The sequence below is a fragment of the Vipera ursinii genome (assembly GCF_947247035.1).
Source record: "Vipera ursinii genome assembly, chromosome: 1".
NCBI lineage: Eukaryota > Metazoa > Chordata > Lepidosauria > Squamata > Viperidae > Vipera > Vipera ursinii.
The window spans coordinates 182,753,035-182,776,755 of NC_139512.1; the positions used below are offsets into that span (position 1 = coordinate 182,753,035).

Here is a 23,721-nt window from a genome sequence, read left to right on the forward strand (position 1 = left end):
GGACCACTACAGTGGGAAGGTAACAGTGTTCTATACGCCTTTGGCATCTAGTCATGCCGGCCACATGACCACAGAGACGTCCTCGGACAAGCACTGGCTCTTCCGCTTTGAAACGGAGATGATCACCGGCCCCTAGAGTTGGAAACGACTAGCACGCACGTGTGGGGGAACCTTTACCTTTACTTTATATATATACACATACACACACACAAACACACACACACACACACACACACAACATTTTTGTTAAACCTTTGGGGAATTTCAGATTATGCCTTAAATATATAAAAACCCCTCCAAAGATGGAATAAGAAAACAAAACACTCCTATGTATTTTGTCAAGAGGGTTATACTGACAGCATGCCTTATTTCCACTGCCACATTAGCTGCCTTCCCTTTTTGGAAAAGATGCTTTATGCTGACATCAGGACATGTCAGTAAACAGTCTAGTATTGTATTCTCCTGCAGCGTCCTTCATAATGTTAACTAATTAAACACAAATATTTGTATTTTGATGATTTTATAGATTAATATTTATTTTGATATAGAATGTTACATCTGGCATAAAACACTATGATGGAATTACTGACTGACATCCACAGTAACTTAATTAGAAAAGTTAGAAACTGTCAGTATAAGGCTGATTAAACAGAACAAAGGGTGCAATTTTAGAAGCTTTAATTACAGCTCCAGAAATTAATTGTAGATCTGTAGAACTCAGGCAGCTGAACTATAGGTGTTCATATATGTAACTATCAAATTATTCAAACTGCTTTTTCATTCTGAAAACTAGAGTGATCAATATATTCTCATACAAGAAATATTCATAGCTTAGTATTGGGAAGTAAGAGTATTAAAATAGAGTAGAATAAGCTGGAAAGGACTTTGAAGGTCTTTTAGTCCAGCCCACTGCTTAAGTAGGAGAACCTATACCATCTCAGACAAGTGACTGCCTAGCCTCTTCTTAAAAATCTCCAGTCATGGAGCAACCATGATTTCTGGAGGCAAGCTGTTCCACTGGTTAATTGTCCTCACTGTCAGGACGTTTCTCCTTAATTCTAGGTTGCTTCTCTCTTTGGTCAGTTTCCAACCATTGTTTCTTGTCCTGCCCTCTGTTGCTTTGGAGAATAACGTGACCCCCTCGTCTTTGTGGCAGCCCATCGAATACTGGAATACTGCTGTCATGTTGCTCCTGTTTCTTCTTTTCTTTAGACTAGCCAAACGCAAGTCCTGCAGCCATTCTTCATATGTTTTAGTCTCCAGGCCTTTGATCATCTTAATTTCTGTTCTTTGACTTTTTCCCAAATTCTCAACATCTTTTTTGTGATATGGTGACCAAAATTGGCTGCAGTATTCCAGCTGTGGTCTTAATAGGATTTTATAATACCTTGCATGATCTTGATTTTATGCCTGTTTATACAACCCAGGATTGTATTAGCTTTTTTGGGCTGCTGCTGCACACTCCTGGCTCATGGTCAAGTGATCATCCACTAGGACTCCAAGGTCCCTCTCACAGTTACTGTTTTTAAGCTAGGTCTTGCCCAGTCTGTACTTGTACCTTTGATTTTTCATGCCTAAAAGTAAAACTTTGCTTTTCTCCACATTGAAACTTATTTTGTTGGATAGGGCCCATTGTTCAAGTTTGTCAAGATCTTTTTTGATCCTGAGTTTGTCTTCTGTAGTGTTGGCTACTCCTGTCAGTTTGGTGTCATCTGCAAATTTGATGAGTTGCCCTTCAATTTCCTCATCTAAGTCATTTATGAAGATATTGAAGAGTACTGGTCCTAAGACGGAACCTTGTAGTACCCCACTGCTTACTTCTCTCCATGTGGATGTAGTACCATTGAGGACTACTAGTTGAGTACGGTTTGCAAGCCAGCTACAGATCCATCTGGTGGTGATGTTTTCTATTCCACCTTTTTCTAGCTTACCAAGGAATAGGTTGTGGTTTACCTTATCGAATGCCTTACTGAAATCTAAGTATACTACGTCTACAGTATTTCGCTGGTAGAATGAAATAAGATTGGTTTGGCATGATCTGTTTTTGGCAAACCCGTGCTGTCGACCAGTTATAACTTTGTTTGCTTTTAGTTGTTCACAGATCTGTTTTTTGATTATCTTTACCAGGTATTGATGTTAAACTGATGGGTCTGTAGTTTCCTGTAGTTTTTTTCCTTTTCTTGAAGATGGGAACCACATCAGCCCTTTTCCAATCCTCAGGTATTTCCCTGGTGCGCCGGGATTTATGAAACATATGATGCAATGGTTCTGAGATAACATCTGCCAGCTCCTTCAGAACTCTGGGATGTAATCTGTTAGGTCCTGGTGGTTTATATTCGTCAAGGTCGAATATAGGTGTTCTCTTACCTTTTTCTTGCTTATTTTAATTTTTGTTTCTAGTTTGTCTTTTGCAGTGGTTTTTTGGTAAGTTGGGCTATGGTATTTTTCATGTCAATTCATAGGGATTCATAGAAAAAAGCAGTATGAAGAATCATTTTAATTTTTCTGCTCCTATTCATTATTGAACTTCTTTATGCAGAAATGGTTTGCCATTGCCTTCTTCCAGGATATTTTTGTGATATCCGAATGTATTTGGTCTAGGATTTCCAGATGGTCTGCCATCCACCTATCTGATTCATGCAAAATGATCAGATAAATAGAGATGCAAAGTTGACCTGATTGCTTCAACCTGTGAAAAATCCACCTGATTCATCTCAACAAAGTAATTTCAGTGCCTTTGGGCTGCTTCAGGCTGATAATGTGGAATGGGATTTTGCAAAGCTGGTTGAAGTGCTTTCAGCTGGCTGCTTTTAGGATTGCCTGCAGGGTATGTCAGAATCATTCAATCTGGAAAGCACTGTGTCATTTGTTGCTGCTTGGCATTCACCACATTTTGGGCTAACACTGTCAAACACACCATCTGCCTCATCCAAACTGCTTGGGAGCAGCACTTCTTCCACAGTACTGGTGAAAGGGTTTGGGAGGGGGCATCTGATCTGGATGAACTTCAGGTTGAGTGTGTTATGCGCTCCTGGCTACTTTCCTTCATGACTAGAGGCAAGCTCGCCTGACCAATAACCAGGCAAGACACAATGAAGGCCTTTTGTTTCGTTTATTGCAATAAGTGGGGAGAGAAGCTATCAAAGCTTGGTTCTCTCCAAAGTTTCAACCCAAAATATTCCCTTCTTTATACAGCTCTGTCCCGGCCGCACATCCCTCCTCTTTCCCCATTGGCTGAGGTCCTATGCGGTTACACTCTTTCCGTCTGTTTCTTACACATTTCCTGCTAACATATTAAATCATATTCACATATACAATAATAATGACAAAAATTAGACATTTAAATGGTTACTTTAAACTCTGGATATTTATGTCCCCCTTTTAGAACACTAGATTATTTTCTATTTTTCAATTCAGCATGCCTTTCCTGGCTAGCCATTTCCTCTTACAGCTGTTGTTTTTTTTAGTTTGTCTTCTTCCTTTTCCCACTCTTAAGAGCCAGCTAATTTTTGCCTACATGTTTATCTTACTTCCTCCTTTTATGTTATCTTTTCCTGATTCCTAGCAATTGTAGTTGTTTCTCCACTCAGTAAATTTCCACTGCAGCAAATTCAATTTTAAATTTCTCTTTCAATATTAAATTTTTGAAAACCTTTCCTTTACTTCTATCAAGTGGTTTTAGTATACAGTGCAGGGTTTTTTAGAATATTCAACAAAGCTCAGAGCCTGGAAGACCTTCAGGATGTACTGGACAGTTTAGCATATATTGCAGGCAGTCCTATAATGTGTATCTAGTCCATTTGCCTGGAAATGCTTCAGCCAATAGTAGGGAGAAGGTTCTTCTCAGCTCTTACCTATAGTATGAGTTCTGTGGGAAAAGACTGAGATGTGCTCCACTGAGGTAGAATAAGGCAAAGGTATAGGATTGTTTTACTTCACTTTTCACTCTTATAGGGAAGGGGACCATCTTGCTTCCTGAAGCAACTTCAAAGGAATGTTTCCTGTGAAGCTTTGTTAAAACCCTTGTGAATCATCACATAGCTGTACTATACAACAGAAACCCTGGTTGGCTTTTCAAGATCAGCTCATTAGTGTCACCTACTGAAACTATTTTTCTATAGTTCAATTTAGCATCTGATCAGACTGCTGTGTAGGCATGTATTTTATTCTGAATGTGCTCGTATATTACTAGCAATAATAGTGGACATACATGACCCTGAAAATCATTTATTCTTCAAAGAAGTAGCCTATGTTTGATGACAGATGTCAAACAATAAGACTCAAGAGCAGCAGTATCTACCAGCAAGCTCTGTTCCTTTTGGAACTTTGTGCACAGTTGCAATCCACATAGAAAATTAGTAAGGTTTAATTGTGTGCCACCAAACTGTTTTTGCCTCCCATTTTGGACACCCACTGTAAACTATATGTTTTGTTGCCAACTGTGAATTGTGATCAATTTAATAAAATAAGAGTTGTGTGTCTTCTCATTGAGCAGAATTAGTGATGAGCATTTTTAATTAAATTTATTTGCTACCCAACTCACTTCTAATGACATCAGATGCCATTAAGGCCTGGTTTGATAGAATACAATAGATGCATTTCTTTGGATTTGGACCTAAAATAATGAAGAACCAAATAAGAGAAAAGCCATCAAATATTATTGAAGTCTATTTTTTAAAACTTAATTCACCCTTTCTCTTTCTATCTAATTATCTTACTTTCCAATACATTGATTATTTTCTGATGTAGTTCTTTTTTAACAGGACTATGCACAATTCAGATGTAGATTCTCAATGCTGTATTCCCATCTCCATAAATTAATTTATGAAAAAAGTCCCCATTCTGTCTATCCTTTAACTTAATTCTGCCTGAAATGCTTGGACTCCATTATTGTGTGTCTTCCTGTGAATTCATGTTTGTAAATGCGGTTTCTAAGAAGGAGCAAAATAAAATGTAACTTTAACTCACAATAAATTTCTTAAGCATAATCTCCCTGAAAACGTAATACAGTTGATTACATCATGTGGGTATGATGATAGATAGATAGATAGATAGATAGATAGATAGATAGATAGATAGATAGATAGATAGATAGAAGATAGATAGATAGATGATTGATAGATAGATAGATAGATAGATAGATAGATAGATAGATAGATAGATAGATAGATAGATAGATAGATAGACAGATAGATAGATAGATGGATAGATGGATGGATGGATGGATGGATGGATGGATGGATGGATGGATGGATGGATAGATAAGAAAATGCACACATTAGAAAAGCAGAAAAATGTTTACAATAAAAACAGGATCAAAAGTATTGTCATGCAGAAAATTATAAGCATATCACAATTTAATGTTAATTGCATATAAAATAGCAGTAGAGTTGGGCTGAAATTATTTGATCTTTCACTCAAGAAAGACAGCTATTCTACAGGTCCTTTACAGAGACAAGGCATTAGAGATAGAGGATTTTTGAAAAATCAGGCTACTTGCCACATTATGCTGAATTAAATTACCTTAATAAGGTTGTTGTCAAGGATGAGCAATGCACAATACAATACAATACAACACAATACAGAATAGCTATGTGGGTCGCTTGTGATTCTCAGATTTCCTGTTTTTAGTGCCAGAAACCACACACACCCTATTACATCAACGAAATTCAGAGATGAATAACTATATAATGAGTGTCATATCTAGTGATTTTCAGTAGGAAAGGAAATAGATATTAAGCCATGTACAGATTTAATAAATTTTAAAATTTAAAATACTTGAAAAGTGGGAGGAATCGCTCTAAGAATCCTATTATTGTTCTGTTCATTGCAACCAAACTATTTAAAACCTTTGACAGGGCATGATGAAGCAGAGGAGAAATAAGGGAGAAGCAGCAACCTAGCAGTGCAAATTTTAGGTTCACTCCAATCTTTGGACAGGTTTTATACCAAGAATGTAAAGTTGCCTGCACAAGTGAAACCCCTCCCTTTTTTTACATGCAATGTGAATATGAAGCTTACTTAAAAAGAGGCAGTGCTTTGATTACACTGTGTTGCCATTATCATGATTTCAGCTGATGAGATCTTTGTGTGAATTAAAGAAGCACTGGTTTATATTTCAAAATTCGTATGGAGTATGTAGTTGGAGAGGTTAAGACAAAAAAGCCTGGTAAGAATTTGTAATTCTTCCCAATTTTTTTAAAAAAACATGCCTCTAAAACTAGAAAATAGATTTCTTCTTTTTAGTTGAAAGCAGAGTTGAAACTTATATGTGAATAGATAGATAGATAGATAGATAGATAGATAGATAGATAGATAGATAGATAGAGAGATAGAGAGATAGAGAGATAGAGAGATAGATATGTAGAGATAGGTAAAAGGTAAAGGTAAAGGTTCCCCCGCACATGCGTGCTAGTCGTTTCCGACTCTAGGGGCCGGTGCTCATCTCCGTTTCAAAGCCGAAGAGCCAGCGCTTGTCCGAGGATGTCTCCGTGGTCATGTGGCCGGCATGACTAGACGCCAAAGGCGCACGGAACGCTGTTACCTTCCCACCGTAGCGGTCCCTATTTTTCTACTTGCGTTTTTACGTGCTTTCGAACTGCTAGGTTGGCAGAAGCTGGGACGAGTAACAGGCGCTCACTCTGTTACGCGGCACTCGGGATTCGACCCGCCAAACTGCCGACCTTCTGATCGACAAGCTCAGCGTCCTAACCCACTGAGCCACCGCATCCCTTATGTAGAGATAGAGATACATAAATATAGATATAGATATAGATATAGATATAGATATAGATCCCTTCATGGATTACTGCCTTGTCATGGCAAAGGGGCTTGCATAATTCAATGAAGCTATGAGCTATGCCGTGCAGGGCCACCCAAGACAGATAGGTCATAGCAGAGAGTTCTGACAAAATGTGATCCACTGGAGAAGGAAATGGCAACCCACTTCACTATCCTTGCCATGAAAACCCTATGGACATTACCGAAAGGCAAAACAATATGACGCTGGAAGATGAGCCCCTCAGGTTGGAAGGTGTCCAATATGCTACTGGGGAAGAGCAGAGGGCTAGTACTAGTAGCGCCAGAAAGAATGAAGCGACTGGGCCAAAGCTGAAAGGACGCTCAGCTGTGGATGTATCTGCTGGTGAAAGGAAAGTTCAATGCTGTAAAGATTTTTTCTCCATAGGAACCTGGAATGTAAGATCCATGAATCAAGCCATCTGACCAAAAACAGCAAATAACCAAGAAGCACTCTGAGATAAATTAAACTCATTTTTAAATTCTGTAAAGTGCAGGATTCAGAATGCTGGAATGTATAAACTTTAGACTTGCAGAAATATTTATATGATTATAAAATCTTATTTGTCTTTCAGCATTTGCCCTGTAGTCAGCCAGACATTAGCAGAGGTCAGGGATCTCTATTAGGCTGGAGATGGGTGGAGATATAAAGCAGTAGTAGTAATCATTTTCATTTCTCTTCTGAAAGCTAAATTTTAACCAGTTCTTGAACCTTTGCATATGAAACCTGTGCCACAGAAAGATGTCAAGTAGATGCTTTAGCTCATGGGTATCAAACTCGCTGCGTCATGTGACATGTCGTGACGTATCGCAACTCTTTTTGCATTGCCAGCAATCGGGTGGGCGCAGCTTCGGTATGATGAAACTGGCCCGCGGGCCAACAGTTTGACACTTCTACTTAACACAAACCAAATATAGTGATGTAACCAAGTCTTGTAACTATGAAAGAATCAGAAGGGTGGAAGGGATGTTGGAGATCTTCTAGTCTAATTGCCCGCCCAAGGCAAGAATACTTATACCACCCTAGACAAATGGTTGTCCAATATTTTCTTGAAAACCGCCAGTAATGGAACACCCACAACTCTAGGAAGCAACCTATTCCATTGGTTAATTGTTCATACTGTCAGGAAATTTCTCTTTAGTTCCAGGTAGGATTTCTATTTAATGACCTTCCATCTATTACTTCTTGTCCTGATCTTGGGTCCTTTGGAGAATAAATCGACCCTCTCATCTTTGTGACTGCTGCTCAAGTACTGGAAAACAGATATCATGTCAAACCTAATCTTACTCTTCAATAGGCTAGCCCAGGGGTCTACAAACTTGGCCCTTTTATGACTTGTGGACTTCAACTCCAGAATTCCTCAGCCAGGCATGTTTAAAGACCTCTGGGCTAGACATACCTAGTTCCCTTAACCATTCATACGATTTAGCCTCTAGGCCAGGGATCATCAACCCATGGCCCACAGCCCACTACTGGGCTTTGAGCCTTCCAGAACCGACCCACAGAAATGGTGAGTGAATGCATATGCACACATGTGCATCCCCATTCACATGAGTAGTGGGCAAATGCACGACTTGCACGGAACCATCCCCTCTCCCCCCCACCAGTCCTCAAACTGAAAAGGTTGGGGAACTCTGCTATAGACACCTTATCATCTTAGTTGCTCTTCTCTGAACTCTATAGGGACTCATGATCTTTTTTGTATTGTCATGAGCAGAATTGGATTTACTATTCCATGTGTAATCTCATTAATGCAGTATAGAGTTGTACTATTATTTCTTGTGATCTTGATGCTATCTGTTGATGCAGGGTAGGACTGCATTGTCCTTTTTTGGCAGTTGCAACACACTGCTGCCACCTTCTTGTGGGTGTGATTGGTCAACCAGTCAACTTTACCATTTCCTGTCCTCTTTGCTTAATAAAACCGGTGTCAAGCGGCAATGATACACTGAAGGGCCACTTAAAAAATAGGTACAGTTTTAGAGCAATGAGCTTCACAAAATAGTATGAAATAATAATAGTGTATATATTATTTGTTTTAGATGTTTAAGAGCAATCAGGAAATTTTATTTATTTATTTGTATCTCGCTATTATTTTTACAAATAACTCGAGGTAGTAAACATATCCAACACACCTTCCTCCTCCTATTTTTTTCACAGCAACAACCCTATGAAGTGGGAGGGGCTCAGAGAGAGTGACTGGCCCAAAGCCACCTCTCTGGCTTTCTTGGCCAAGGTGGGAGAAAAATAATAATTTCTTCTTTTCCAAAATGGATTGTTCTATGCAATAAATAAGAGTCACAGTGCCCTCTTTGAGCAAAAGATAATCCATTTTAATTAAATACTCTATCACCCAGTTGATGTTAAAGTTAAATAATGGATGTGGCTCCTGAGAAACTGTTATATGTTCTCGTACATCCTAGTTATTAACTCAAAAATTAAAAAAAATGGTCTTCTCTCACAGAGACCTGCTAGCTATAAACATAGATAGCAAATTGATCAGAATGTTAATGCCTGGACTAACTCTCCTAGGGAAGGCAAGTTGAACTTCCCCACAAACCTTATGTCTGGAAAATTCTACCATTGGCCCAGCTAGGCCTAGTGAGATGCCTCCTATGTTTGGAATATAGCACTTTAAAGTTGCACAGCTTGTTCAAATAGAACAGAAACAGTTGAAAGGGAGGAGGAGTTGCACCATAAGTTAAGGGAATCCATTTCTTTCAGAAGAACAAGTGAATGAACTGCTGTAGGGAATAATTGCTTTGAAATGCTGAGTCACCAGTTGAGTGACTTTGGTCCAGTCACTCTCTCTTAGTCTAATTCTCCTCACAGGATTGTTGTTGTAGGAAAATGGGAATAGGAAGTTGTATCAGATATGTTTGCCACCTTGAGTTATTTGTAAAAATAATAAAGGTGGGATACTAATTAATTAAATAAGTAAATACATAAAATAAGTGGAAGAGCAAATAAAAATAATACAATTGTGGGGTGAGTTATATCCTCCAAAAGGAAATTGCAGATCCTTGAAAAACTTGAAATGGTAATGGGGGACTATAATTACCTAGACCTCTCTATATATACATAGTCACCATGCTACTTCCTTTCAAAGTAGCAGTAGTTTGTGAAGTGCAGAAAAGGAGTAAAAACAGTAAGTCAAAGAAATTAAAGGCACAAGAAAAAGAAACAAATACAACTAGTGTGCACCAACACCATTTAATATACCTTTCTATTACCTTCCCTCCTTCCCTTATACTGTATCCATATACCACTTCATACACTGCCTTTTGTTTTTTTACACTTCCACCTCTGTCTTTCAGAATTTCATCAACTCCAGTTACATTTTTACATTTTTGTCAATTTTCCTCTATCACTTGACTCATTCTGTCTTCATGTATTGTTCTTATAGTTCGATCTTCATTCATTCTCTCTCCATGATTAAGTCATCACAAAGTACTTTTTCAAAAAGTTTGAAGTTTATATCTTGTCTTCATTCATTCTCTCTCCATGACTAAGTCATCACAAAGTACTTTTCAAAAAGTTTGAAGTTTATATCCTGTCTTCATTCATTGAGCGCCCTTTCAAGATTGACCCTATCTCTTCTTGTTTTACCACCCACACTTATTCAGTATCCCATTTCCACTGCATTCCACCTTTTATGTCACTTCTGCCCTATCCAACTATCACTTCCAAATAACAGAGCAGAAGCATGCTCTTATCCACACCTATTCTTTTGACAAACATTAATTTCTCACAAAACACCACATACCACCTACAACCTTTCTACTGTCATTTTCCCATTTCTCCATCTTTAGTAAACATTTCACGAGGATGAACAATTTAATCTGCTTGCTCTAGTTTTTCTCAATGTATATTTATCTTGCAATTTTCTCTCCATTTTCCCTATTAAACACACTTCTGTCTTTGATACATTAAGTTTCAGATTCATACTCCTCTTTTCAGCATTGAGTATCTAACATTATTACAAATCATTCAGCTCCTCAGCCAACATGTGGTATAATCTGAATACAGAAGTACAGGTAGAGTAACACCCCAACATTTAATGTTATCACAAGTGAACACATAGTCATCCAAAAAGTTATCACCCATCATTGTCCTATTGCTTGCTTAATGCTGAACAATTTGCTAAATATTCTGTCTACTGTATTTGCATGAATATTTTATGCACTTGTATATTGTGTTTTACATTCAGCAGTCAACTTTCAATTCATATGTGCACAAAAATTATATAATTCAGTCCTTTTCATTTTATTATGCAAGCTATGTAAATCATTGTGCAATAAATTCATTCATTCATTCAGTGAGTTGCTGCAAATCTGGTCTTCAAATTCTTGTCTGGCATAAAGCTATACTGACCTTCCCAAATTTGTCCATTGTCAATAATGGAAGGGTTACCTTCAGGAAGTATTCAAGTTACTTTTTCAGGAAAATCTCAGTCCTTCAGTTGTTTTGAAGAAATAGGACAACATGAGTAATAAAATAGAAGGGCGTGTACAATCTTGCTTGTTTCCTTAGGGAGCATTTCACTGAAGGGACATGCTCTTGAAAGGGTTTTGAGTGATGACTGGAATAGCAGATTGAAAAGATTCTTGTGAATTTTTTTTTACAATTTTTTATTGTTCCTATATTGTGAGCTCCCTAGTCATATATTAAAATAACACTAGCAATAGCACTTAGACTTATATACCCAGTGCTTTACAGCCCTCTTTAAGCAGTTTATAGAGTCAGCATCATTTGCAAATTGCCCCCAACAATCTGGGTTCTCATGAATGAATGAATGAATCTTTATTGTCAAAGTACAACTATGTATACATTGAGATTAGCTGAGCCTCCCTTTGTGCTGCCATCCCCCAACACACAGTGACAACAAACCCTCCATCTTACTACACCATGTGAACCAACTACACCACACACCAGCCTCCCAAGTCAATTCTGTATAAAATTCAGACAAGTTATTTCTCGTTCAAAAGCCTAACAGCCCATGGATAAAAGGTGTTTTTCAGCCTGTTGGTGCGGCTGGCTATACTCCTATATCTCCTACCCGATGGTAGGAGAGTAAAGAGATACCGTCCAGGGTGTGAGTCGTCCCTGAGAATTTTCCTCACTCTTCCAAGGCAATGAGCCCTGGCGATGTCATCCAGTGGTGTCAGGGAACAGCCCACAATGTCTTGTGCTGTACTCACCACCCTCTGTAATACTTTCCTATCCGCGGCTGTCAGACCAGCATGCCAGACCACAATACCATACGAGAGGATGCTCTCTATAGTAGACCGGTAAAAGAGGGTCATTAGCCATTGTTCTTCCGCAAGACCCTGAGAAAGTGAAGCCTCTGTTGGGCCTTTCTAGCCACCTGGGTTGTATTAACATTTATTGACCTTGGAAGGATGGAAGGCTGAGTCACCTTGAGCTGGTCAGGATCGAACTCCAGGCAGTGAGCAGAGTCAGTCTGCAATACTGCATTCTAATACTGCACCACCACCATTATATAAATTTGATCAATCAATAAATAAATATTTAATACCAAACTTTGTTAGATTGCTGTGGGCAGGAGTATTTGGTCCAAGTCCTATGTGCATTCCTTAACAGATTGTCTCCAGCTTTCTGTCCCTCAAGCTTTTCTCACCCAACAACAACCAACATTTATTTACATTTATATATGTGAATTTAAATACACTTCTTTAATCAACTTTTGGCTTGAAGTTTCTTCAAAGCACATGTTTATTGGATACATAATATCAGCACGGTCAAAAGTAAAACCAAATCTAAAATTTCCCCCAGGGATTCAATGTAACTAAATGTAACAGATCCCTCTCCTCTACTAAGGTAGTGATCACGCTACCCAAAGAGAGCAATTGGTGGGCTCCATGACACTTCTTCTCTACACCTTCCAACTCCTGTGGTAATGACCTTGGTTCCCACGGGATCACTCCTTGTTTAGTCTAACAATACTTTCGTTTTCCCCCCTTTCCCCCAACTATGTGGCAACTTAGAATGACAAAGATGGCTTCAGCCAAGTTCATTTCAGAAGCTGACAATAAAGTTAAGTGGGAAAAAGCAGCATCCAGCATCCAGTACCTTAGCATCACTCAGCAGTAGGGCTGAATATTTTTTAAATTAGCCCAAGATCAGAAACCGTCTCAAATTTTTTCATTTAATACACGAGGAGAGAATGTCCAAAAAGAAGAGGTCTCCGAGTAAGGAAGGGGAGAACTAGCTGCAGCTGAACATGGAAGGCTCAAATGTTAATAGCTAGGCAGTCACCAGGGCCCCATTATATTTTTTAATGTATTGAACCAATATCTGTCACATTTCTTCTAAAACAAAAAATAAAGCCAGCAGCAGATTGAGATATATCCTTTGGCCTAAATCAAACAGGATAATCTGTATGCAAATAAAAAGCAGAATGAAAATGCATAGGTTTCAGCTGCAGATGGTTTATGCATGTACAATAGAACCAAAGATTTTTTTTCTTTAAGTTCTTGGCAGTCTTCCATTAAGGAGGGTGTGTGTGCAATGGCTCAGTGGTTAAAGATGTTGAGTTGTCAACTGGACCTGAGACCCATCCAACAGGGTGAGAGCCCATTGCTGCTGCAGCTCTTGCCCACCTAGACCTAGCAGTTCAAAAGTATGCAAATGCAAGTAGATTAATTCCACTTCAGTGGAAACTAACAACGTTCTGTACACCTTTAGCATATAGCCATGCTGGCCATATGACCACAGAAAATATCTTCAGAAATGCTGGCTCCCTTGGCCAAAAAACTGAGATGAGCACCGTGCCCTAGAATGAGACATGACTGGATAGGGAAATCTTCACTTTTTAGTCTTTCATTAAAACATAATGATTTTGAATTTATAGTTTTCTTAAGCTATGGAAATGTTTTTCTATTAAAAATATTTTTAACGTTAGAAACATCTCCTCTTTCTTGGTCCCCTTGTCCATACCAGCAGAAATACATTTCAAGTCAATCATCCATTGATTCATCAAAGGACAAATAATGCCAGACACATCATATACCAATTTAGTTTATCTCTTCAATAGTCCAATTTGATGTTGGTTACCTTTTAGCATGGCCAATAGTAGTGAAATGCAGTGTCAACTCTTATTCATTACTAAACCAATTGATTTCAGAATCAGATTTTGCTAATGCTTCTATCAGTGGCAAAACGAAAAAGGTACAGTTGATTAATAGAAACCAGATAAAGCTTAGAATAGAAAATATGTTTTTGTCTGTGGTTATTTATATATTTAGGAGAGTCTGGATTTTGTATGAATTCAGACCACTGAAAAGATTACTTCATAGCACATGTACAAATATGGAAGTAAAAAGAGAGAGAGGAATTTTTTAAAAATGAGGGGGAAGTATAACTATTACAGTATTCCAGTTTATTTCACAGTTACTACAGAAGAGTCATTACAAACAAAACATCCACATGAGACCCAAATTATGACATCAGATTCTTAATTTTATTCTGGAATCATGTGCTGAATGAAATGATTCTTATGGTGAAAAGCCTTTATACAGATGGGGAATATATGTGAAGGCTTAATATATTTCTTTATAGGCAAAACTACAGTGATTTCTCAAAGTAGATATATACTTGGGGTTTTTTATAATTCTAGGCAAATCATATCTATCTTAGCAACTGCCATTTTTCAATTGAAATTTGAAGTTTGAAATTCTCTGGAGATAGGACTCAATAAGGAAAAGGACTCTTTTATGCTGAAAAAGTCATTAAAGTTAAGCTCCACAATAACTTGAACACCAAGAACTGGAGGTGGATATTATGTTGAAGACAAGGTGCTCAAACATGATGTTTTCTAAATCAGTTTTTTCCCAATTGGCCATTACACAGCAGAAATATGTTTCTAGATTGCTTCTTCATTTGCCAGACAGTGAAAAATCAGAAGAAGGTATTGTCAAAACCCATTCCTATTTTATTTCATTTCTATTTCATTCCACCTCTCCTGGGTTTTGCCATGCTTCCAAGGGGGAGGGGGGATGTGCCTACAGGGCTATTGCTTTCACTTCCTCCCCTCGCTACAATGTAATCCCTTATTTTGTTTATTGGGAATCTAACCTCAATGCCTGGTTTATGTCTACGCTCCCAGAGAAAGATGTGAAGAAGCGCTATGTGAGCTGAAGACAGGCCGATATTATCTCCCCAGTTTCCACAACAGACTTAACACTTGGGGATTGGCTATCCCACATCGGGGCGGGGTGTGTGTTGATCTATGCGGTGGGGTCCTGCTTGGGGACACTATAATCTACTGCATTGCGTGAGAAATCTCAGATCCTGTCTATTATGCCTGCTATCTCCTATTCTTAATAAAAGTTCCTGCTTAGAAGAAATTGTTTCCAAGAGTTCTGCTTTCTTAAGATGTGGGCTTGAAGTAGGTCCTGACAGGTATGAAAGAACTCTGAATGTCCAAATTCCATCCAAATAAAGATGGATGAGCTAATGCTGGAAGTGGGGTTTTCTTACCTTAAACAATTTGTTCCCTTAGAGTTAATTACAACTGTTGTTGAAACTATACTCAGAAACAATATAATTAGTCCCTTTTCCTCCCAGAACTCAGCCTCACTTCCAAACAAACAACTCAACAGCCCAAGGAGGGATTGACCATACAGGAATTCCATGGCTGCTGACTCTCATTCCCATCTGCTGACAGATGTGTCATCCCTCGTGGCATCACTGACCTACTTAGCCTTATTTAAACCAGGCATTTATTAAGGAGAAGTTTGAGATTGTGCACCATCTTTTAAATACATATTGGCCTGTGGCAGCTTCCCCCAGATAGAGTACTATTACACTTAATATCACTTAAGAAAGAATCTAAAATGCCATTTTTAGCAGGGAAACTGAAATCCCTCACAATTTCTCACATGTCTGCTGATGGGTCTCTCGTAAGGCAATTACTTTTTCTTTATGTTAAATATGTCCAAATATCTCAGACTGATTTAGAAGCAACCAACTACCTTCCCTGAATTTTTTACCACAGCAGAACTTTAATTCAAGTTCAAAATTTCGATTATTCTGTTCACATTACTTAAAATGAGGAATTATTTGGAATCTTTCCAGATTGATCTGAAACTTTGTTTGCAATTTCATCATCAAAACCTCTTCTCTGCAACATAAAGCAGAGGCAAACTGTTAGAAGTTCTGAGTGAAAAGTGAAATCAACTCCAAACTTCATCCCCCTCACAAACATTAAAGATAACTGTAAATTTCAAGACAATAAAATAATGATCTGATTGTGACAGTAGATTAATACTGTCACAATCAGATCATTATTTTATTGCCTTGGAATTCACATTTTAATATTTATTTATTATTAGATTTCTGTGCCACCCATCTTGCTAAAGCTACTCTACTCTTCTGCCTTACAGAACAATTACCATGAAGTGACTATCAAGTCCAGTGTGGTCTCATGTGTGAACTAGTATCATGATTTCTTGGAATAAGTCCATGATTGTCATGGTAATCATAAATTCATAATCCACTACCCCTCCCCCAACCATGGAGGTTGAAAATCGGCCTGGAGGAGTCAGCTGGTAATGAAGGCAAGAAACCTAAAGAATATACCAGCAAAACCTGTAGCTTGTCCAATTTCATGTGCCCACTTGTGGAACAATATACCTGGTAACCATCAGATTTTCATGACTTAGTAATATTATCCCTCAACTCTACTGTGGGAGAGCCAGTCTAGTGCAGTGGTTAAGGTCCTATGCTAGAAACCGGTAGACCATGAGTTTTGTTCCCCTTTAAGCACAAAACCAGATGAGTGACCTTGGACCAATCACTCTCTCTGACAGGGACTAGTTATTGAAAAGCACAAGCAAAAAAAATGTGGGAATTCCTACAGAATAAGCACTGAGATGTAATGGCCATTAATTCTCATTAAATGCACGTATCAGATTAATGTGTAATAGCAATAGCACTTAGACTTACATAGCACTTCACAGTGCTTTACAGCTCTCTCTAAGTGATTTACATGTTGCCCCCAACAATCATTTTACCAACCTCGAAAGGATGGAAGGCTGAGTCAACCTTGAGCCGATGAGAATCAAACTGCTGGCAATGGCCAGAGTTAGCCCATTAACTCTGTATAAAGATAGCAGTCAGTTCAAAAAATTCTTTTAAAAACTATAGGAATTTATCCCTCTGATTTGACTGCATAAATCAGGGGTGTCAAACTTGCAACGTCACATGACATGTCGTGATGTATTGTGACTTTTTTTCCATTACTGGCAATGGGGTGGGCACGGTTTCAGCATGATGCATCCCGCCCATGGGCTGGCAATTTGACACCCCTGGCATAACTCTTGGAAATGCATGGTATTATTTTCATGATAAAAATATGTTGATCAACCTACATGCTTTTTTGAAAAGGGTAGAGCAGTGGAAACTGCTATATGAAACACTTTGTCAGCTTTATACACCAAGAATCCTACAGGGTATGCAGTAATCTTGAGCTTGCTAGATAAAATAATGGAAAATATTTGGAAGCCCAGCATGTATTTTAAAAACAAAAACAAAAAAACCCCCTCAAACACTGAAAAAATCTTCATAGTCTTTCTTTTTGCACACAACAGAAAATTGTTCAAAACTGGGAAGTGGGGAAGAAGGAAGCATAAAATGATTTTAAATAAACCACAATAATGTAATAGGAAAACATCCTTTGAGTCAAACTCAGCTTCATGATGATTACCCAGACACATAACAAAATACACAATGTGTCAAAACCCACTTCAGTCTACATCTTAAGAAAGAAGGACTTTTGGAGACAAGAATTTCCAAGTAGGAAGTCTTACTAAGAAATAAGAGATAGCAGGGGAGTTAAAGTGCAATAGAATTTAATGTGTTTTTTTAGTTAGCATATTTTAGCTTAGGTTTGTAAAAGTTAATACCCTGTATTCAGCTCTGGGAAGTCGGGGGGGGGGGAGGGCGAGGGAGGGTAAGTGGGGGGAGGGGGAGGGAGGGAGTTTATGTTTTTAAAATGTATGTTAAAACTTTTCAATAAAAAAAAGAAATAAGAGATAGCGGGCATAATAGAGAGGATCTGAGGAATCCCTTCACAGATTGATATTTTTAAATGTCCCCAAGCAAGCCCCACCCCTCAGTTCATTCATTCAGTTCCAGATCAGCCAAGTTCCAGGTGGTAAGCCCCTCGTGGGAAGAGGAGAGACATCAGTTCATTCACAGCAGGATCATTCCCACCCCCTCACATTCCATCCAGAGAAACAAACCAGATTCCGGAGGGTTTCATTGCTCTCCTTCCCCCAGTTTCTTAATTGCCCTTAAGAAAAAAATGTCTAGTGAGAAACAATTGTTTATATTGTGGTGGATAGCAGGCAGGCGGAATGAACAAAAAGTTACATTTAAGAAAAGGAAGTGAAAGCAATAAAACCCCATGTTTATTCCCTCTCCTCCTTGGGAATGGCAGAAGTCTCACTCCTTGGGGGTGAGATTTGGGTTTTGCACAGAAGAGATAGTTAGAAATGAAATATAAACGGATTCTGACACAATGCTTTGCCCCTGCTTTCTTCTGGAATGTGTTTTAAACTTCCCAGTCTAGCCTATTTTTCTGGGATACCCTGGTGGTTTCCCACTCAAATGCTAATGAGATCTTTTTCCATAACCATTGAATCAATTAGATACTGATCCAATACCACAAAATAGCTTGAAAAGAATCAAGGGACAAGCTAGAGATTTGGTCAGAAGCACATCAAAAGGAAGCAGGAGTCAAGACCAAAGCCAGATGCTAAGTTGCTTTCAGCGACGCAAGACAGTTCCTGCATTGTTTATATCCTCTCCACACTTAATGTGCAGAGATGAGATACTGAGCCTGCTTGTATAAGGCAGCATCTTGCCACTTGCTCATGAGGTGCTTACTTTGCTTGGGTGTAGGCTCCTTAGGCTGAGGGGCTTTGTCCTGCTACTTGGAACCTGGCTCTGAGGCCAAACTATAAAACAGTTACAGTTTCTGCAGTGAATGAATTGTCGGTCTGTGGCAGTGGGTCTCATCTCCTCTCAAATGGCCACAGCACACTTTCTAGAACTGATGCTGGCTGATCTGTCCCTTAATACATGGGCTAGATCTGCCTGTCAGCATATGGCTTTCCATGCTCAACTCTCCTTCACAGCAAAAGTGGTAATAAAGAAACCTGTTTACGATTGTGCAATTCAATTAGCTATTAGTGCCCTGGCGAGTAATAAGGTACTTCCATATAATTAAAAGTCCTCATTGCTGTGACAAATATCAATTTTCCAATGAGAACAGCTTTAACTCAGTAGCTAATACAGCTGATACCACCTGCTATTCTGGAAGAAAGAAATATCCTCCCCCTCCGCCCCATTCATGCCTTTGTACATATGGAACAAATATGACGGAGGATCTCCTCTGGTCTATTTCTGTATGAATCTGGGTCTGGGACATTTCTGCCACCTGTCTTGCAGAACAAAATGTACTGGCCAAACCATTTATAACCATTTATAAATTCATTTTTCTTCTATATTCTTTGCTTTAAGAGTTGCCTGGTGGAAAATGTGACTTCGGCTGTTCACAGCCTAGGGACGAGCCATAATGGCTGGTTCTTTCATCCGCTGGTTTGGAGGGATTGCCAGATCTAATGGGAGAGTTGCGGCTCTCCCGCAATCCAGCGAACGCCCCTCTTTGCTGGTTGCCTCTTCGGGGTGACTTTTGACCCTTTTCAGGGGCCCCCAGCGATGCGAAACTGGACGGGGGAGAGAGAGCAAGTCTCCCAGCCATTCATAATGGCTGCGTGACAAACCGGAAGTCTGAGCTGAATAAGTTTTTACTTTCATTCTTCTACAGCCTAAGAAGATCACAGAGTTCTTTCTTAGCAATATGTTATATTCCTGCATGGAACTGATTTGCTATATGGCAAGTAACATCAATTGATCATAGTAAAGAAAAGGGCATAATGCCTTGCAAAATAATAACAGTCATGGAAGGATTGAAAACTTCCCTATGCAACTAGAGTTAATTTAAGCATTTTTGGAAAAAAAATCATTGTCAAAAGTCCCATGTATTATCAATACCTTAAAACATCAATCCTGAAAACAGAATGTACTGCTTAAAATGTTTCTTATTTTCTCAGTGGCATTTCAGTTTATTTCAAGATCAAATTTATAGTTTTTAAGGATATTGTATAAGAGAGAGATTGGCTGGGATCCAAAGAACTTCCTAACTAATTTCATCTAAAACTATTTTGGTCTCTTCCTTCTTTCATATACATTTCCACATTTCCTGCATCTCAAAAGAGTTCTCCAAAAGGAGATGCTGATGTGGAATAATGAGGGCTTTTTTGTCATAGAACACTCAGAATGGAGTTCCGGCACCTTTTTTTGGATGGAACCTTGTAGGGTAGGCAAGGCAGGTTGTATGACATGTGTGAGTTCTGGCACCTTTTTCTTTTACAAAAAAGCACTGATGTTAATAATGTAACAGGAACGATAAATGCCACTTTAGTTCATTACAATTCAAATATTGCCAAACCATATGTTTTTGTAGTCAAGGCAGAGGAAATTCCTCCATAATTCAAAAATAAAAGAATGGGGGGAAAATCTAAACCTGTTTATGTAGATTGGTAGCAAAAATTAGCAAATTCAATCCCTGAACAACAGGTGCCCGTTTTGGTGTAATGGTTAAGGTATTGGCTGACCATGCTTTTTGTTCTTCCCTTACACATGAAATTTGGATGATTTGGGGCCAGTTTTGGTACCTAAATTTTTAACCTTATCTGCAAGTATATGCAAATTAGGATATGTTTCTTTGCTTATAGTATGAAGTGATTACCATAGTTTTTTTTAAATTGTTAGTCTTACCAATAGAAGAGAATATTTGTAGCTCAGGGTTGAACTGTGGGGTGTTTGATACTCTCTGAGCTTGGTGCTTTTCTTGCAGACATTTCATTACCCAACTAGGTAACATCATCAGTGCTAGAAGGGAGTAGGACCCCACAATTGTTAGTCTTATTTTGTTTCTGGTATTGTATCTGTACCTGGATATGTATTCCTGCCTGGAAGATTAGTGGTGAATTAAGCCTGCAGGATTTGCCTTTCTGTCATTATCTCAATTAGCTTCTTAACCCTAAATTACATAATCAGTGACTTGCACCTTCATCTGACATCAAGAGTCCCATTCTGACAGAGAATTTACATTACCAGCCTTTCAGCCATTCTACTAACTGCAAAAAAACTAAAAAAAACATAAATACTCTTTTGCTTTTGAGCAGAGGTATAGTATAGGTGGTACCTTGCTCGATAGCAGTAACTGTGAGAGAGATCTCAGAGTCCTAGTGGACAATCACTTAAATATGAGCCAGCAGTGTGCTGCAGCTGCCAAAAAAACCAACACAGTGCTAGGCTGCATTAAAAGAGAGATAGAATCAAGATCACGTGAAGTACTAATACCATTTTACAATGCCTTGGTAAGGCCACACCTGGAATACTGCATCCAGTTTTGGTCACCATGATGTAAAAAAGATGTTGAGACTCTAGAAAGAGTACAGAGAAGAGCAACAAAGATGATTGGGGGACTGAAGGCTAAAACATACAGGGAACGGTTGCTGGAATTGGGTATGTGTAGTTTAATGAAGAGAAGGGTGAGGGGGTGACATGATAGCAGTGTTCCAATATCTCAGGGGCTGCCACAAAGAAGAGGGAATCAAGCTATTCTCCAAAGCACCTGAAAGCAAGACAAGAAGCAACGAATGGAAACTAGTCAAGGAGAGAAGCAACCTAGAACTAAGGAGAAACTTCCTGACAGTTAGAACAACTAACCAGTGGAACAACCTGCCTCCAGAAGTGGTGAATGCTCCAACACTGGAAGTTTTTAAGAAGAGACTGGACAGCCATTTGTCTGAAATGGTATAGGGTTTCCTGCCTTAGCAGGGGGTTGGACTAGATGACCTCCAAGGTCCCTTACAAATTATTATTATTATTATTATTATTATTATTATTATTATTATTATTATTATTATTGTTGTTGTTGTTGTTGTTGTTGTTGTTGTTGTTGTTGTTAGAGAAAAATTGACTCTGAATGAGTAATTGGTGACGGAAAAAAATTAAGTGAATTTGTACAAAACTACTCTTGCTATTGTTTAAAAAAGATTAAATTTTCATAACATTACAATATAGTTCAATAATCCACTAGTTCAATAATTTGTTCAATAATTACGGAATACATATTTTTATTGTATTAGTCTCATATTAAGATCATGTCAAACTTTAAAACAATTCAAGCTCAATATTTCAAAGGTTAGTGCTAATATCAGTTGCACATTATTAGGTTGATTTTCTAATAAAGATCCATGGAGAAAATCTTATCTATGTGGTTGCTAAGTGTCAGTGACAACTTTATGGCACATAATCTAATACAGATAAGATACTAGTTTAGGAATACCAGATAATAAAATTCCATGTCTTAACAAATATGGAATTTTAGAGGCAGCAAAAGGATTAGCATAAAACAAACCAGAAAGCCAATGCTTGGATTGAATAAAATGTCAATTAGGGAAAAGTTCCATTTTCCCCCTCAAAGTAGAGTTTTTCCCAAAACTTGTAGGTAAAGGGTTTATAATTATGAACCACTGTTTTCTACATGAATGTTACATGGCAAAGAGTACAAAACTGATCCTCAAAGAAGCAGGGGTTGCACTTCTTGCCAGTGTTACAGAGGAGTGAAATAACTCTCAATTTGAACCCAGAGACAGCTCACTTCTACATTTTCTGAGTTTTGTTATTCCAACCCATAGTACAAATTAACACGAATATGTAACTATAGGCTTGAAAATGTGGGAAATGTTTTAATAAAGTACTCTCCATGACTAACATTGGTTTCATTTCAAAAATCAAAGTTAGGTTGTGCATGCTTAATACTATCAGGAAATCCTAGAACAGTTGGGATATCCTAGGAATTCAAGAAAACAGAGGAGGAGATAAAGTTCATCCACTTTGTTGTATATGTCCATGAAATCAACAGAAGTAAAGTTTGACTCAAAATAAATTTCATCTTTGACTGAAGTGAGTTAAGTTACAAAGTGTTAAAATATTTTGAAAATGGAGGACAATGGAAAATTGGGACAGTAAGATAAAAGTGAGTTGTAAAGCAAAGACAGAAAAACAAATTTTATGAGATTTCTAACTATTGTCTTGCTTGTAGTATATACTTCTAACAATCTGTTTGTTTATTGGACATATAAACAAATGCTCCCCATTTCAAATATATAACTCTGGACAATATTACAATATTAATATTTAATACATTAAAATGATAAATACATATAAAAAGATGAGAGCCATGCAGCAGACCACAAACAGTCAACATAACCAGGAGATGGACTTGCTCACACGCAGGGGGCAGGATGTGAGTACTTTCTCTTTTTAGGTGAGAAACAGAAAAAAATGGATGTGTATGGACCTATATGCAAAGACAGCCAGAAACAGTTTATGAAGCAACTATGTAAGCCTGACAGAAAATGCAGATGTACTGATTGATAGACAGGTACTTTGAATATTTTCCTGTGTGTTGCAAGTACTTATTTCAAAAGATTTATGCAGCCATATAGTGACATTCAGAATCAAATGTTTAGGAAAATGATTCCTATATTTTGTCTTAAGAGACATTTGAAATTTTAATATGCCCTCCTTTATATTATAATCATGTTTTTTTTTCTCTTCTCCACTCCCCTCCCTATGCTTTCCAGGGCGATACAATTGTTTCCTGTGATTCTTATGGTGTATTGAAACTATGGGATGTTCGGCGGGGAGTCCCAATGGTCTCCATTGATGCTGGTCCTCACCCTGGCAATCAGGTGGCTTTTGATCCTTCTGGTAAGATCTTTCTTGACATAGGAGATATCAGGGACAAAGGTTTT

The 23,721-nt window shown here is 38.2% G+C and overlaps 1 protein-coding gene across 1 annotated transcript in view; it reads left to right on the forward strand.

The window, feature by feature from the left end:
- The window catches only part of SPAG16 (sperm associated antigen 16), a gene marked incomplete at its 5' end in the record, with an annotated part of 332,741 nt that overhangs the window by 275,145 nt on the left and 33,875 nt on the right, over positions 1–23,721 (forward strand). The window contains one exon of the mRNA XM_083354597.1: positions 23,551–23,677. Coding sequence (XP_083210723.1) covers positions 23,551–23,677 — 127 coding nt within the window. The remainder of the gene's footprint in view (positions 1–23,550; positions 23,678–23,721) is intronic.